This window comes from Diplotaxodon limnothrissa, linkage group LG18 (assembly GCF_057381915.1).
Source record: "Diplotaxodon limnothrissa isolate DT_005_m linkage group LG18, D_limnothrissa_male_GT1.1, whole genome shotgun sequence".
Taxonomy (NCBI): domain Eukaryota; kingdom Metazoa; phylum Chordata; class Actinopteri; order Cichliformes; family Cichlidae; genus Diplotaxodon; species Diplotaxodon limnothrissa.
In genome coordinates, this window is record NC_140613.1 from 4,032,567 (window position 1) to 4,048,570 (window position 16,004).

At 41.2% G+C, this 16,004-nt stretch overlaps 3 protein-coding genes across 3 annotated transcripts in view; 1 reads left to right on the forward strand and 2 right to left on the reverse strand.

Moving 5' to 3' along the window:
• Window positions 1-269: 269 nt before the first annotated feature.
• Window positions 270-3,917, reverse strand: epdr1 (ependymin related 1). Its single transcript, XM_085378410.1, has 3 exons — window positions 3,645-3,917; window positions 1,950-2,158; window positions 270-998 (listed from the first exon to the last, which is right to left on the reverse strand). The coding sequence occupies exons 1-3, from the start codon at window positions 3,878-3,880 to the stop codon at window positions 805-807; spliced, it is 639 nt and encodes a 212-aa protein (XP_085234536.1). The 5' UTR covers window positions 3,881-3,917; the 3' UTR covers window positions 270-804.
• Window positions 3,918-4,634: 717 nt separating this feature from the next.
• On the forward strand, window positions 4,635-9,816 carry nol7 (nucleolar protein 7). Its single transcript, XM_085378409.1, has 8 exons — window positions 4,635-4,819; window positions 5,597-5,657; window positions 6,541-6,596; window positions 6,689-6,714; window positions 6,845-6,935; window positions 7,700-7,821; window positions 8,199-8,276; window positions 9,420-9,816. The coding sequence occupies exons 1-8, from the start codon at window positions 4,635-4,637 to the stop codon at window positions 9,491-9,493; spliced, it is 693 nt and encodes a 230-aa protein (XP_085234535.1). The 3' UTR covers window positions 9,494-9,816.
• A 2,816-nt stretch (window positions 9,817-12,632) lies between these two features.
• Window positions 12,633-16,004, reverse strand: part of ranbp9 (RAN binding protein 9) — a 28,782-nt gene continuing 25,410 nt past the window's right edge. The window contains exons 13-14 of the mRNA XM_085378349.1: window positions 15,277-15,388; window positions 12,633-14,639 (exon numbers count right to left, since the gene is read on the reverse strand). Coding sequence (XP_085234475.1) covers window positions 14,509-14,639; window positions 15,277-15,388 — 243 coding nt within the window. The 3' untranslated portion in view covers window positions 12,633-14,508. The remainder of the gene's footprint in view (window positions 14,640-15,276; window positions 15,389-16,004) is intronic.

Consider the following 16,004-nt stretch of genomic DNA (forward strand, 5'->3'; position numbering starts at 1 on the left):
TACGGAAATTAACTCAAAGCTGGCAGTCTGGAAATGATGGTTTACCCATAATTGTAATAATGAGATCAAAACTCTTAAAGTCCCTTTCGAGCACAGAGTTAACTGAACGTAATTGAATGATGTCATGTGATGGATTTTATAGCCAAAAGTACCATCAGGCTCTAAGTGAGGACACACAAAAAAATAATGTTTACTTAAAGTGTCTGACAGTTATAGAAAGCTACTGCATTCATAAAGTGTTTATCCAGTTTTATGGTAATTGTACGGAGTATTTTAATTCATACTACTTTATACTTCAACTTCACAACATTTCAGAGGAAAATAATCGTTTTATTCCAGTGATATCTGACAGTTTTAGCTTTGAGTCTTTACACATCATGCTTCATACAAGTATCCCAAATGTCGTAGTGAAATTTAAAGATACAAGTCACAAAATAAAAGCAGGTTACAAAATAGTAACGATTTGTCTTTCCCATGAATCATCTTAAAACCATTCAGATCTCATCTTCTGACCTTTTCGAGGGTCCTGATTCCATAGTTTGGGAAGCGCTGAACTGTAGTAGTTATATATTAGTAGTATTTAACTGACAGGGCATATGCAGAATGAGTTATTTTACTGTAAGTGCTACTCTTGTAGTAGAGAATTTTGAAACTGTGGCACTGGTTTCAGACTAAAGTACAGTTGTAATTTTACCTCAAACAAAATGTCAGTATACTTCAATAGTGAATGACTAAACAGGGAAGCGGTTTCAGACTTAAACTGCAGTTTAGCTTTTAAGGTCAAAGGTGAGATCTGATGAGGTCTCAGCACTCGAGGTCGACCATCCTCTCAGGCCGGGCTGACTGGCATGTGCTCGGTGGGGTGAAAACGTTGGGGTCGCTGATTCCCAGCTCCAGGCTGAAGAAGCGGGTGGAGGTGGTGACACTGCTGTTCCTCGTGTAGGTCTCCTGCACTGGGTAGCAGTCCTTCATGGTGTAAACGCCCACCCAGGTCTCATCTGGTGGAGAGACGAGGACAAGTTACTGAAATAGCAGATTTCAGATGAGGTGCCAGCTCTGCCTCGGTGCCTTTTCAGAAGCAGCACACAAAAACCAAAAGTTTTCTCACAGTGGGTAGTGGGAGTTGTGGCTGTATTGGCAAATCATTGGAGAATGTCTTGTAGTAACCCCTCTCAAACCAATAAAAACAATCTTCCCAAATTTTGGATCAACCACTCTTACCTCATCTCCACCACCATGGCTCCAGTGCCTAATCTAAAACTGTACCAAGAAAAGTGCAGTCAGATTTTGGATGTAGGAAGAATCTGACTGGGAACGGCTTTCTTTTCAGCATGACAGTGATGAAACACACTGCCAATAAAAGCATATTTGGATAGAAAAAAAAAACACTTTCAGTCATGGACTGGCCTCCACAGAGCCTGAACCTTAATATTATTAAAGCAATGTGACAGAGAATGGAACAAAAAGCAGCCAACATCCACAGAAAAGCTTTGAATGTCCTTCAAGACGTCTGGAGAACTTTTGCTGAAGATTATTTAATAAATTACAAGAAAGTTGCCTAAGAGAGTTCAGAGAGTTCAGGCTGTGTTGAAGAATAAAGGTGGTCACACCACATATTGACTGTCAAGCCATCCTTTCAACTCCTTATACACCTATATACTGTTTATTACATTTTCCTAGATAAATATAAAGGAACAGTACTGCACAGTACTGTATATTAGTGTGGGGTAGTTCACGAAAGGATGCATGTAAAATGTAGAATTACTCTTTTTCGTGGAAAAGAAGTCATTTAGAAGCTACAGCCACTCTCATAATTCAATAAAACCACAGTGAAAGGGCTTATTGTTATTATAAAGCAGCTGCAGGACGTGCTGAATTTACGCTAACACTGACCTAACTCTTCAGCACTCACTATGGCCTGTTTGAAAGCATAAAAATCTCAGACTTACGTTTGCGTGCCGGCTTCCTATCTGACCACTCCTGAACCTCAATGCTGTCCCCAGGGCCGCCGATGAAGTATTGATCCTCAAAGGTGGAGTTATCAGGGACGTCGAAGGGATCCCAGGCTTCAGTCAGAGCGATCTTTGAGCATTCCTTCGTCTTCTGGTCAATCTGGAACATCACCATGCTCTGATACAAGTAGATGTACTCAAAAAACCTGAAACAAAGAGGTTAAAGAAGTTTTTGGATGGGACTGTGCAGAGGACAAAAGACACAGAGAGCGGTGTATAAACACAAACAGTGGGAAAAAAAAGATCAAATAGATATTGCTTGACTCATAGTTTTGAACTGTGAAAAAAAGTCTCACCACCAAGCATCAACCTACGGAGCTAAAAGCCAATCTCAAGATATCAGAAATTGTAGTTCCCCTAATGTCCACTAGAGTCCGGCTCCACAGCTGAGTCATTCTGCACAGACTCCCAGGTTCAAATGACCGATTTTACAGTAGAACTAATCATGTTTACAGCCTGCTACAAACCCATTTTTGGTGTCTATGGATAGTTTTCCCCTTGATGAGAACTCTACAGAGGCTGATTTAACTGGAATGTGTTTTAATCATTTCTATGTTTGGCCTCAGCTCCAGTAAATCCAGTGAAAGAACCGGAGCGCTCCACTGTGTTTGTCCTGTTGGTGCCTTTTGGAGCATTTTTAATAAATTATCTAACAAATCGTATATCCTGGTGTTTAAGAAGTTTGTGCTTCAGTTTTGGTAAAGTCTAATATTTTATTAGTCTGTTACTTGCTGGATCTGTGTGATAACACTGCATGCTCTCATCCAAACATGGTCACATCCAGTTGAAGCAAACCACCTGAGCAGTGGCCAAAACATAAAACATTCAACATTCAAATCGCAGAATCCAAAACCAGTGGGCAACATCGTGGCTCCTACTTCCATTTCTTATGCACAGAAACTATAGGGCATCTATTTCGGCAGCAAGAAAACTGTCCAAGAGTTTGATAGTGTCTCTGTCTTCTAAAGTCTGAAGATGGTTACTTTTGGCAGGATAGTCCTCTGTGCCCAAACCAAACACTCCAAAGTCGCTCTGTGGCCTCGTTTACCAGCCAGGGAACATTTCACAACTCCAGACTTTAGTCCAGGCTGAGAAGTGTTCAAACAGACTGTTTATGACCCTTTTTAGAACACAAAAATGCAAAAAACTAAACAAAACATTGTTTTATAGATTAATAGTACAGTTATAAGTCAGTCTCTGATGTGTTTTTTAATCTGATCTTTAGCACTGATGTGTAACGCATGGGAAAATAATTTATCCATTAATTGAATATGACCTTTATAATCATTATTACTACTACTATTATTACTTTTTGTAGTGTTTGCAGTATAAATAACTATGGGTGTAAATTATGGGTTGGTTTTGTGAATAAAAATACATATAAACTATAAAACAAAGCCGATCTTACAGAAAAGAAGAGCTTAAAGCTGGGACCAAATCCATTATAAATCAGCTTTATTAATGATTATTAATGATAAATGGAGTGATGCTTATATAGATGATTTGGAGATTATTAAGCGCAGATTTACAGCTGCAGCTTGTTTTGTTGTAACTCTTCACACTGACTGTGTGCAGTAATAAAACGCAGTCTGTAAACAACATGTTTACTTTGTGTTTATTTACTGGTCTTACCTCTGACACGGGGTGTGCTTCTTGTGCTGCTGCAGGACTCGGATCCTCTGGTTCAGGGCGTCGTACGAGACGGCGGCTCGGCTGTTCCTGCCGGTGCTGTGGTCGTACACAACCCACCTTCCCTCCCACTGCAGCGGGGCGACGCAGGGCCCGACCGCCGGGGACGCATCCATCCGCGGGAGGACGAAGACAGAGGCCCCAGCAGCGGCCACAAACACGAGCAGAAGTCGGTGCATTGTGCCCGAGTCCCGTTCACTACTAACAGCCCGGCAGATCCCTAGAATAAAGAGGAGATGGTTTTCCGGTTTTATCTTTCAAAATTAAAGCACAGGTAGTTAACATTTTCCTCCAGATATTACAAAACAAGCACATAATGAGGAAAATATAGACACTTGTTTCCGCCACTGAAACAAAAAAATAAAATAAAATAAAATTCAGATTTAAATAGAAATTTCGACTTATTATCTGAAAATTTTAGTGACTGAAACTTCTGAATAAGTTGATTTCAAGATTCTTAAGTCGAAAATTTAAGTTAAAAAGTCACAATTTTGAGAGACTGGCCTTAAATTTAAAATAAATGAATAAAAATCTGTTGGAAAATACTACCTACAACAAACTTTACAGTTACAAACACCTAAATTGTTAAACGTTAACTGTAATATAGATGATATTCTATCTCAAAAGTTTGACTTGCTCAGAAGTAACTAACTAGACATTTCGAGATATTGAAATGTTGGCATCATTGTATGGATGGTGAAATATATTCTGCAAAAACAACAAACAACTTATTAAATAAATATTAAATTAATACAAATATAAAATGGGAAAACTTTCTAGAATTAGATAATCCTATCATTCGCTCATTTAGATCTATCTAAAACGGTTTGTTTGTTGGGCTGCAGTCATTGGTTGGTCGATCAGTCGGGTTCATTCTTTTTGCGTCACGTTGTGTGCGGCGTGGCCTGATGACGTCTCACAACGCTGGACAACATGGCGAAGAAACAACGTGGGAAAGCCAGCTCGTCGTCAAAGACGGCGGGCATCGAAAAGCCCGCAGAGAGTTTCACCTTGTCGCTGGAGTCTAGCGACGATGAAGCTCCAGAGGAGGTGACCTTTGAAGACTCCAAAGCTGCGGCTCTGCGGAGCATGAAACAGGCGCTGGATACCGCTAGAAGGTAGCTAACCGCTAGCTAACCTGTGCTGGGACGGTTGGGCCAAACTCCATTCAAAAAACTTTGCATTCAGATGTCTCTATTCCAGTGAACACTACAGATACATTACGTAATTTTTACGTAGGCGTATATCAAATCGGCAGCACGAAATTTAACAAAATTCATAATAATAATAAACTTTATTTATAAAGCACACTTAAAAACCAAGGGTATGCCAAGGTGCTTAACAAGTAAAATAGAGTATAGGAGGAGGATAATAGAAATAGGACCAAAGCAAGTACTAAATATGCAAACAGATAACTCATGTTCACAACGTGTGTATTTTTTAGCTGTTGTGTACTCTCAGACGCACAGCTCTGTGTCATCAAATTGGTCTGGATCTTTGAATTGTTTGACGAAGTTTAGTTGGGCTAATGTCTAAAAGAGAAACTTTTCAAGCGTCAAAAAATAAACCCGATATGGACTGCACACTCAGAGGCCTTTTTATTAGCCACATTTGTAACAGTTCTGTCATAAACTTCACGTCTAGTCAGATTTAAGGGTGACCTCAGCAGGGCCACAAACGGATCAGTAAATTATCCTGAGGCGTTTGCCGGTTTTTGCAGTATTTTCATACATGAGGGACCAGAATATTAGCAGTCCCCCTGAGAATGGCTTACGCTTGATCGCCACCAGCAAAAATTCCCCATAAGTGTTATTACATTATCAGCAGAAGCTGTACAGTTGTGTGTTTGTGTCATTGTTATCCATAAACCTGATGAAATGCTCCTCTGTTTGCAGGGAAAAGCAGCTGCTAAAAGAGAAGAGGAGGAAGAGACAGGAGCTCTTCCAAGAACAGAAGGTCAGTGTGTGTCATTTTAAATGGTTTCAAATACTTTCAGAGGCCTGGACCCTGTCTAACCCTGAGTTTTAAGTTTTACAAATGCATTTACCTTCTTACCAGGGTGCATAACCATGGTAACTTCTCATGAAGTCATAACCTGCTCCTGAGAAAACATATGGACAAGTTCAAAACTACTGCCTGCTGAACAATGGATCGCCTAGAAAATGGTGTCACCAATCCTCAGAACTCACTGCATTGACACTAATATGAGCTAAAGTATTTTTTTAAAGTCTAAAGATGAAATTTACATCACCCTAACACAAGCGGACTAACAGATTCAGAAAGTGCAGAACCTGTTTAACTCCCATTACAGTCTGACTATTGATTTTAGTTTAAGTGAAGCCAGATCAGGAGAGCCTGAGTATGCTGAAGTTGCTTCATAGTTCAGGATCCAGGCTCAACCCAATCACACATCAGTGCTTTCTTTTATTTTACTTCTATCTGAAAAGAGTTCAGAGGGTGTTCATTTCAGAAGGAGACACCGCTGTGCTGTTTGAGGCGTATTAAAGCAACATTAAGGAAATGATGGGGAGGAGAGTTTTATTTATTTTTCTTCATTATTGTTTTTAATCCCTCTGCCTGTGAGTCTTCTTCACTGCAGGGTGGTTAACTTTGCTTAGCTTTACAGTAAAGAGGCAGGAAGTAGCACGCCTGGTTTGATTGATTCTGGAGGAGGATGTCAGTGTTTTGTTCTAGTCCCATTCTTGACATTTTTCACTTTAGCTCAAAATGCAAAGTGACAAAAAACAGTTCTCTCTTTTTGCCTTTCAGTGTGACCTAATGCCGTAGAAAAACTAAAAGATGTGTGAACCTGCAGTTTCACAGACTGTTTTCTCCACAGAAAAGAAAACTCTTATCGGCTGACGTGTTGGAGGAAATCGACTCAGCTTCCTCAAAGTAAGTTTACCCGTCTAATTCTTGGATTTAACACATCGTCTCCATCAACTCACTCAGTGCTCACAACATTTGTTTGTTTTTCTTTTCTCCAGGAAGCAGAAACAGTCTGAAGATGAAGGTAAAGAAGCTTTCTTAATACATCTTTAACCATTTAGCTGATGCTGTGGAAGGACTGGGCACTGATTTGTAGAGCAGCAGATTGAACTTCAGATCTGTGACTTCAGCTAAATCAACCTGTCCTCACCCAGGTGAACAGGAGGAAAAGCCAGAAAAAGAGGGGGGAGATGGAAAGAAGAAGAAGAAAAAGAAAAGGAGTGGGAAATTGGCAAATGCCCGGAAGTATGTCAATGTTTTTAAACCATTTTATTTCAGAGTTTAAGAGAGACACTTTACTTGGGTGGACTTGCCAGATTCTTTATTATTTAGTGTGGTCAGCAAATACCTTGTTGTTGTTACACATTACCAGGCACCAATAGAAACAAGAGAAAATGATGTATTTGAAGACAGGAAGTGTCTCAAACTAATATTTTTCAGTCTAATTTAATGAAGACTTTGCTCCAGCCTGTCCTCATGAGTTTCTCCTCCAGCGATGGTTCATGATGGTGGAGCTGGAGTTCATTAGCAGGAGAGACCCACTGATTGTTTTGGGAACATCTCTGCAGATAAAATATTGGTAGACAAACTTTGATTCACTGATGAAAGCCAGTTTGCAGCTCCTCACCCACCACGATTAGACAAAATCTGTTGTTACCAAGCACTTCACTGACTGCTGGACCCACTGATCAGAATCCACTCAGTGACATTTCAGAGAGGAAGTGAAGATGCTGAAAACCTCTCAATAAAATAATGATACAGAAATGTGATACTTTCATTGTTCTCACCTCATTGGGCACTTTAAATTTAGGATATTAGTTGGACTCTGTGTGCAGAGACTTGTTTTTAATTCTCAGCCTTTTGGATCCAATGAAAGTGCATGCTGGTGCTACTGAAGAAGTCTCAAACTGATCCTGATATATGTGAGACGATCATTATTCACTAAAGTGAAGCTGATCAAACACGCATTCTTCTTTCCGTCCTTTTATTGTACTCGTGTTGTTTGTCAGTCTGAAGGGGAAGTACACAGTGACGACGGTGAAGGAGCGAACGCTGGCGTCCTTCCAACAGCAGGTGGCCGAGGAGTTCATCCGGTCCAGACTGTACGGACCAGGAACCTGCAGGACCACAAGTAAGCTGGTGGCGCCGCCATACTTAATTTTTTGTCAGGTTTTCTACTCCATGATACAGGGAGATGCATTTCTGCAGAGATTTTATCACCTTGTTTGTTGTTCTTTGGTCTTAATACTGAGTGAACACAGCTTCTGTGTTGCTGATGTAAAATGAAGCAAACACCTGCAAGCTACACTCTGTGGCAGTAGTCTGTAAAGACGAGGATCTGTCTCAATTTGAGCTTTGCTACAATGACGTCCCGTCTCACTGAGAGGCGCTCGCTCTCCCGGGCGTCCTGCTGCAGAGACCGCGACGACATTCACAGCTTTCAGTCTTCAGACTTTCAGACCGGCGTTCTGCTCAGTGTTTTTAATCTTAATGTCCTTCTGCTTTCAGATAATGAGATGCTGTCCCTCCAGAACAAGAAGGGGTGGAATAAAAGTGCGGCAGTGCAGTTTGTCAAGAAAGACTGGGGTACGTTCAGAACAAGCCTGAGATTGATGACCAGAGGAAGTTTACTTCAGCTTTTACAGTCCAGTTGGTGCAATGTGTCGTCCAAAGATAAGAAGCTTAAAAAGGAAAAAAAAGACGACTTTATTTTTTCTTAACTGATTACTTTCTGCACAGTTTGTTATAAAAGAGATGGTGGGGCCTGAATACAAATCCCAGAAAAGTCTGAAGCTCTAAAGATGGTGGAAATATGAGCCAGTGATGTTGATGCTGGACATGTACAGGTGAGGTTTACGGTGGCCTCAGCTGTGTGGTGGAGGCGGGCAGGTTTACTTATCGTAGTAAAGGTGGATGGTTTTTTTGCTTTCTACTATGAAACTGCGTGTAGATAGAAGTATAATTTCTAGAGAATAAATGACCAGGGAATTAGGTGTTGCAGAGATGGCCGCAAAGTGGTAATACTTTAATTTAGATCTTTGGTCACCCCAATTACAGCCAAGTACACAGTGATTTCAGCTTTATCTGTAAAATGGGGTCAAAGGCATGAAAAGTTTGAGGTCACAGTTACAGATGGGTTCATCGAGAAGTTACGGTAAAACCTGTTTGTTATAGAAGTCTTTGTGTGAGACGAGTAAAGATATGGTCGAGTCTCTGCAGGCTTTGCACACCTGGATTGTGCACACCTGCACATTGTTTAACTGTCATTGGTTTGATCTCTTTAAATCTTTTACAGAATTTTGCGGTTATTGCCACACAGGTCAGATTTATGCCATGATATTTATTAATGTTGTTGTCACCACTCACCAGGTTTTCTGCCCCTGAGGCTTTTCGGGAGAGATTTTACCGCCATGTTTTTTGTTCTTTGGTCTTAATACTTTGTGTTATTGATTTAAAATAAACACCTGCAAGCTACACTCTGTGGCAGTAGTCTGTAAAGACGATGATCTGTCTCAATTTGAGCTTTGCTACAATGATGTCCCGTCTCACTGAGAGGCGCTCGCTCTCCCGGGCGTCCTGTTGCAGAGACCGCGACGACACTCCCAATTTTCAGTCTTCAGACTGGCATATTTACTCTCGATGTCCTTTCTAAAGGGTGTTTGAGTTGGAAAGCTGTGGGGACATAAGTCACATTTTTAAAAAAAACAACTTATTGGTCTGATCTTTCAGCCTCTAAGGAGAAAGCCAAAGCAGAGAAGCTGAAGAAGAGGTGGCTCCACAAACAGCAGCTTCCCTCCTGTTGATGGGACGTAAGCAAGCAGCCTGTGAGCACACTTCTCCCCACGGCTGTTTATAAGGACTCAAAACAGTCAGCATCACTGAGGAGGGGGTGGCAGCACTGTTGAAGCTTCAGGATGGGACAGTATACAGACTCTGAACTTGTCACAGAGACTCAAAAGACTGAGATCCTACCAAACTAAAGTCCTTCAACAGGTTCTTCATCACGGCTTTACCAAGAAGCAAAGGTTTTATTACTGCGTCTCCAAGTTTGTAAGGCTTTAATGTGAAGTTCTTGTGTTTCGTGTTTTTCTGCAGTCGCTTGTGTTAAAGGTGTTTTCATACCTGAAAGGCCAAAAATCAGATGTTTGCTCTTTTTTTTCTGTAAAAATTCTGTATGAATAAATGCTGATTGTTTTCTATTTCATATTTTTGAGATAAAAACCCTGATGCTTTCATCAGGTGTTCGTTTGCATTCAAAAACAAAAATGCAAAAGATGACGTGGTTGAGTATCAGCACAGCATCTTTGGTAATTAAACTTACTTCAGACATAAGAGAAAAATAGCACTCAAATAATCCTGAGTTGAAATATGAAATGACAATATTTAGAAGACAAAAATAAAAGTTGAACTATAGGGCCAATCTATGGACATTTTACTGTGAATATACATATTTATGGGTAGTTTATCATGAAATATGTACATACACAGCTTTTGTTATATTTTTTACTATTTTCAGTCCAAAGCACTGAATCCTTCTCAGATACAAAGGCTTGAAAAGTTGGGATCTGTCATTAAAGCTCTCGTAGTATCACATCCTGTCAGAGCACTTTGCTCTCAGACTGCAGGCTGACTTGTGGTTTTTAAAGGTAGAATGAGATGAAGTATCTTGTTCCTGTAGAACCAGCTCCCAGTTTGGGAGAGCAAAGCCCTATTTTAAGATTAGCCTTCAAAGTGTCAGGCAACCCTGCACCTTCCATGCTGCTGGGGGACTTTTCATGATGCACTGAGCAGTCTCCACTCACCTGTATTCACTCCCCATGAGTTTATATGCCTTTATTTTCTCTCCCTCTTAAATATTTTTTTTTTCCTCTCTATGCCTTCAATTTCTCCCTCACCTCCCCTACCAGTGGGCTGGTAGATAGCTGGCCCTCCCCACGTCTGATCAAAGGTGGTTCTTCCTTCCCACAGTCGTCAGTTCTACTAATATGGTATAGGCTGGTCATTGGGCTTCATTCACTGAATTTTGTTTCAGTTATTGTAAAAGTGCAAGAAACCCCAGAGTTAAAGAAGAATCTTTGAACACGTCATTTTGAATTAAACTGAACTCGATTTAAACTTCTGCTTCAGGTGTCATGCAGCATCCACACACGTGCTATCATCATTTGTCATTTTTAATATAAATCTTTTCACCCTCACACAAATTGCACATTTTTTTTCTCCAAATGGACACACAGTCAGCAGTGGACAACTTACTGGTTGACATCTTCCTTATACACCGTGAACTGGCTAAAAGAAGGAGAAACAAAAAGAATAAAATAAGAGACATCTAACTTGATCTTACCACCACTTTACTATGGCATGCATAGGTTTCAGACCTTACTCAGAAAGAGACAACAGACACTTTGTCTAAGAAGTTTTCTAAACGATGCCGTGACTGCTTGCGATCCAAAGAAACAAACAAACAAAAAAAAAGAAAACAAAGAAAAACAAACCAAAGTACAGAAAGCTTGGTTCCACCGTGAGGAAAAATACCAACTCTGGATTCCTGGGTGGATGTGAGGGCCAGGGGCTAGAGGAAAAGATGGATGTTGTGTCAAGCGAAAGCCTCGGCCTTCCTGTTTCTCTGCGAGTGGCGAGCATGAACACAGGCCTAAAAAACACAGCTGCGATACATTTTGGTTTAACGTGGAAGCCACAGTGCAGGTGACAATTCTGGATTTTTTTCTTCTTAAAGTCTTTTTTCTTTTTACATCTTTACAGACTAAGAGGCCAAAAACAAACAAAAAAAACCCTATTCTGTTAATAAAACAAACCCGCAAGGTCACGAAAGCTCTCCTCTGAGGGGTGATGGGTAAAAATGAACACCTGTATGCATTTTCAGGAAGTTCAGAAATAAAAACTGGATAGATTTACTCCCTGGTAGCATTTTGCTGAGTACAAAAAAAAAAAAGCTCTGGGGGCAATTTGGTGGTAATCATTAGGAAAAATAAAAGAATTTAGATTTCTGCTATCCAAGTTAAAAGTATTTACTGTTTCTATGGTTTAAGCTGAACTAACAGCCTCTCCATTAATACAAAGAGAGGGGTGAGGTTTTGGCACCCACTGATGACGGTACTGGTTTGATTAAAGACAGTTGGAGCCAAGTTAACACAGGATGAGGACTGGAGATGGTCATGAATAAGGTCATCTTCAGGTAAAGATACAGATTAATGCATATATATAAATATATATAAGTTCTGAGGCTCTGCCATAAAAAACAAAAACCATCACCGATTTAAATGTAGCTGATCCAAGGTCATTATGTTGTGCACCTGTGGATCATTTGCAGGGTTACCTGAAACACAGATCAGTTGGAAGTCCTGTTCTGACATTTCTGATACATGTAAGAAGTTGCAGGGCATCAAATCTGACTAATTTACTCTACGACCAGCTGCTGAATGATGGCACACATGCCACACAATTTCACTTCAATTATACAAATGTTCTGCCTCAGGCATTACAGTCTCACTCCGAGGGATCAATTTACATTGTTCATCCATTCAGTGTGATCACGAACACGCTGGTGACGTGCACGGCTTTGTGCGTGGACCCTGTGGACTCCTGCACTGAAAACTGCCGTTTGTTCTCACGAGCTGTAACCTGAGAGACTTGGCTCTCATTATCAGTGGTCTTCAGCATAAAAGTGGGGTCAGAATGATGGAACCGGACGTTTGGGATCTGGGATCAACAATGCAGAGCACAACAGAGTGATGTAACAGAAGCGGCAACACTGAACGCAGTCGAAAGGTGCACGGGAAGAAGTCCCTGAAGTAGAGGTCAGCCACATTTAAATCGAAGGATTTTCTTCTTCTTTTTTTTTTTTTTTTTTTTTTTTTTTTTTTTAAGGGCGGGGTCTTGACTTTATGACGTACTCAAGGAAAAAAAACAAAAACACAGTTTTTTGTCTTGTTCTTTTAGGAGACAGGAAATTTAAGTTTGACTTTAAATGGCTTAAATGGCTGAGCTACCTCAGAGGCCGATTTCACACCAGCTCAGTTTTTCTCATCTGATTTAAATGACCAAAAGTCGAGTCAGCATTCAATAGAGGCACAGGGGCCAATCAGCTGCTTCTAAACCAAGAATGATGAACAAGAGGGTATTTTGGCTCCTGAGTTTGTTGGGGGTTAAAGATTAGCATAGAGAGATACAAAAATAAATATTAACAATGTTTGGGACAAATCTTTTGTGTGGCTGAGGGTTTACCAAGGAGGGAGGGAGGGTAACAGATAAAATGCAGTCAGAGGTCAAAGCAGGGCTCCTACACAGCGCAGTCATCATAGAAAATCCAGCAGAAGTGTCTGAAGACGCTCTCAGCTCGGCTGTAGTGACTTCATGGACAACATGTAAAATCTGCAGCCAAGTTCTTAGAACTAAAAACCTGTTTTTTTCCAGAATTTTCCAGGCCTGGAATTTGTGTCAACTTTCACCTGTGTAGGAACCCTGGATTCAACCAAAGAGGAAAATATTACAAACTGGGAACAACCAGAACACTTCAGGGGTCACTGGTGTCAGTACAAAGCATTAAAGGACTGTTTTGTTTTTTTTCTGTGATTTCTATAACTAAATATGTCGCTCTATTGATATAATTTTATTTTGTTAAATTCATATTTAAACGTTAACATGTACACACGCTCGTCACTGGTAATCGGTAGAATCGGGACCTTTATTATAATAAGTTGGAGGAACTTGCTCTCGCTGGCGCTCAACAAATATACTGTGAATGCAAGTAACAATAATTAATATATTGATAATTAGAATAATAATAAGAATAATCATCGTCATCTGCACCATGCCTTGTAAACCTGGAAAAACTAAACAAAACAAGAGCCAGGTAACCCCCCCCCCCCCCACGTCTGCCCACTTCGCCGAAGAAAAACAAAAACTAAACAAAAGATTAAAAATAGGGAACGCTGAGTCGAGACTGTAGATTCTCTCTCGCTTCTCTGAAGTCCCGAGTCCACGTACGTCACACATATCTTCGCCGATGTCCTGAAGTCAGTGGAAGGTAGCAGGAGGGAGGCGGTGCAGAGAGGGTGAAGATTTACGGAGGGGGGGGGTAGGCCATAAGGTTCGCATTGGCCGGAGTTTGAGCAAGCCTCGGTGAGGTGGACTTTTCAATCCCAGCATCAGCATCAGCTTGCCTCCGTGTTTATTTGTGTGTGTTTTCTGTGTGTGTTTGCCTGGTAAGCCCCAGGTTTACAGGGACCACGTTAATGGTGGGTCAACCATGGCGGCCACTCGTCTGTTTTCTTATTGTTGCCCCCCCGCCACCCCTCCCCTCCCCATTTATGTTTGACCAGAGATATTTTTTAGCAGTCTGTCCACCCCCGGTTTGATTCCTCCCCCAGGAATGCGGGGACTGTGGCGCGTCCACATGAGTTCAGCCCCCCCCCCCCCGATTATTTTTTAAAGTCAGCTACTGTCAGTTAGATGGAGGCAGATGCATGGGGAGCCAACCGAAGGTGGAGGTGTAATTTCATATTTATGATGGAAAAGGAGGTGGTGTCACTCTAAGGATCTGCCCAGAAATGTCTTCTGACCCTCAGCGGCGTTCAGCAAAAGCAGAACCAGAAGCGAGTGAGATGGTTGACGTTCTATGACGGCGTGCAGAGGAATGCCTCCTCGGCTAATAGGACTACACTGACTGAGGAGTTGGAAAGAAGGATTTCTGGACAGGTCCTTGGAGAGAGTGTGTGTGTGTGTGTGTGTGTGTGTGTGTGTGTGTGTGTGTGTGTGTGTGTGTGTGTGTGTGTGTGTGTGTGTCTGCGTGCGCACGGGGCTAGTGTAGGTAATCGTCCACAGAGGCAAAGGCGCAGGAGCCGCTGCCAGTTCGTGCCATCATGGCGAGGCATTGGGCGGCCTGACCCACGGCCTGGGCCAGGGGAGGCTGCTTGGGCAGGTTGTGAGTCTCTGGAAAGAAAAAGGAAAAAAAGAAAATTGTGACTGCAGGTAATATCAGGAATTGGTAGGTGCAGTGCTTGTTGGACAGTCATACAGCATCTGGAAGTCATTTTAATTGAACGGCTTTATTTTCAGATTATTGAACTGAAAAACTTCAGAATCTGCAGGAAAATTGTGTTTAACAATGTCTGTAAAGAATTTCTGAGCTTAAAAACATCACATTACATGATAATCAGAATCAACATATCAACATGCAAAGGACAATTTGATATATGGTTAAAAAAAAAAAATCACTGGTGTTTTGGAAGCAAGTCACATTTTCCAGCTCACTCAGAATACCTGCTCAGTTCTGCCTTCGGCTGGATAGCAGGTGCACTGACACCTTTATCTTTAAGGTTAGTTCACCTGGATTTAAACACATGTCCTGGTAATATGCAGTCCCTAAGATATGCTGCCTGTCTGTCTTAAGATTTCTGCAGCAAACCACATGCAAAAGTTTTTTAGCATTTATCACAATCTGAGTTTTTTTGCTTCTTTTTGAGATTTGGGTTACCCACAGTCCCCATCAATCTCTTTTATCCTCCTACATCCAAAATGCTAACTGAAAACTGTAGACTGGATCATGCACTGCTCATGGCTGACCCACCTAATATTGCACTGTTGAGAGTGGAGCAGACCGGCTCTCTCTGAATGGCGTCCAGCTGGTATCCGACTGGGCTGTTCCACGGGTCCGAGTAGGCCAGCAGGCTGAATGCGTCCTGCAGCAGAAGACGGGAGAGCAGAAAGTGATCACACCACAGCCCATCACTTCATTTCACCTGCTTTGTTACAACATGCTGTAGCTGAACATTCTTTGTGTTAGCATTTCAGCTCAAACAGAATTTTCCCACAGTTTGACCTGTTCCTTTAAGACAACTGAACTGACTGTACATTTTAAAACAAATATATTACATCATGACTGACTGCAGAGGTCACAAAATCTGTTTTTGAGCTATACTTTCTTCCCTTAAAAAAATGAAATAAAATAATGTTAATACTGAACATTTGAGGTCATTAGTATAGACATCCTTTTGGAGAGATTGAAAATGAGCCCCGTTATCTCGGATTTTAAATGACAAAACCTCAATCCCATCTATGACATTTGCTTTTTAATCCTTCCACTGAGGCAGTTTTCTGGCAACTATTGTTGCTGTCACAATTTGTTTAACTGGAACGAGATGTCACTGAAAAACAGACTGAATGCTCATATGCTAGGATCATCAATGTAGGTACCTGCCAAAGTCGAACACCTTCACCATCAATTTGCTCTAAATGAGACCAGAATTTTAGAACATGAGCACCCCTTTACACTGCCTTTGATTTGAACCTGGCTCA

Bases quoted from the DNA above. Each gene is read 5' to 3' on its own strand.
- epdr1 (XM_085378410.1), bottom strand. From the start codon at position 3,880: ATGCACCGACTTCTGCTCGTGTTTGTGGCCGCTGCTGGGGCCTCTGTC. The intron at 2,159-3,644 runs GTAAGACCAGTA...TCTTTGTTTCAG, and splicing joins AAGCACACCCCGTGTCAGAG to GTTTTTTGAGTACATCTACT. The intron at 999-1,949 runs GTAAGTCTGAGA...TCTCTCCACCAG, and splicing joins TAGGAAGCCGGCACGCAAAC to ATGAGACCTGGGTGGGCGTT.
- nol7 (XM_085378409.1), top strand. From the start codon at position 4,635: ATGGCGAAGAAACAACGTGGGAAAGCCAGCTCGTCGTCAAAGACGGCG. The intron at 6,936-7,699 runs GTATGTCAATGT...GTTGTTTGTCAG, and splicing joins AAATTGGCAAATGCCCGGAA to TCTGAAGGGGAAGTACACAG. The intron at 7,822-8,198 runs GTAAGCTGGTGG...TTCTGCTTTCAG, and splicing joins AGGAACCTGCAGGACCACAA to ATAATGAGATGCTGTCCCTC.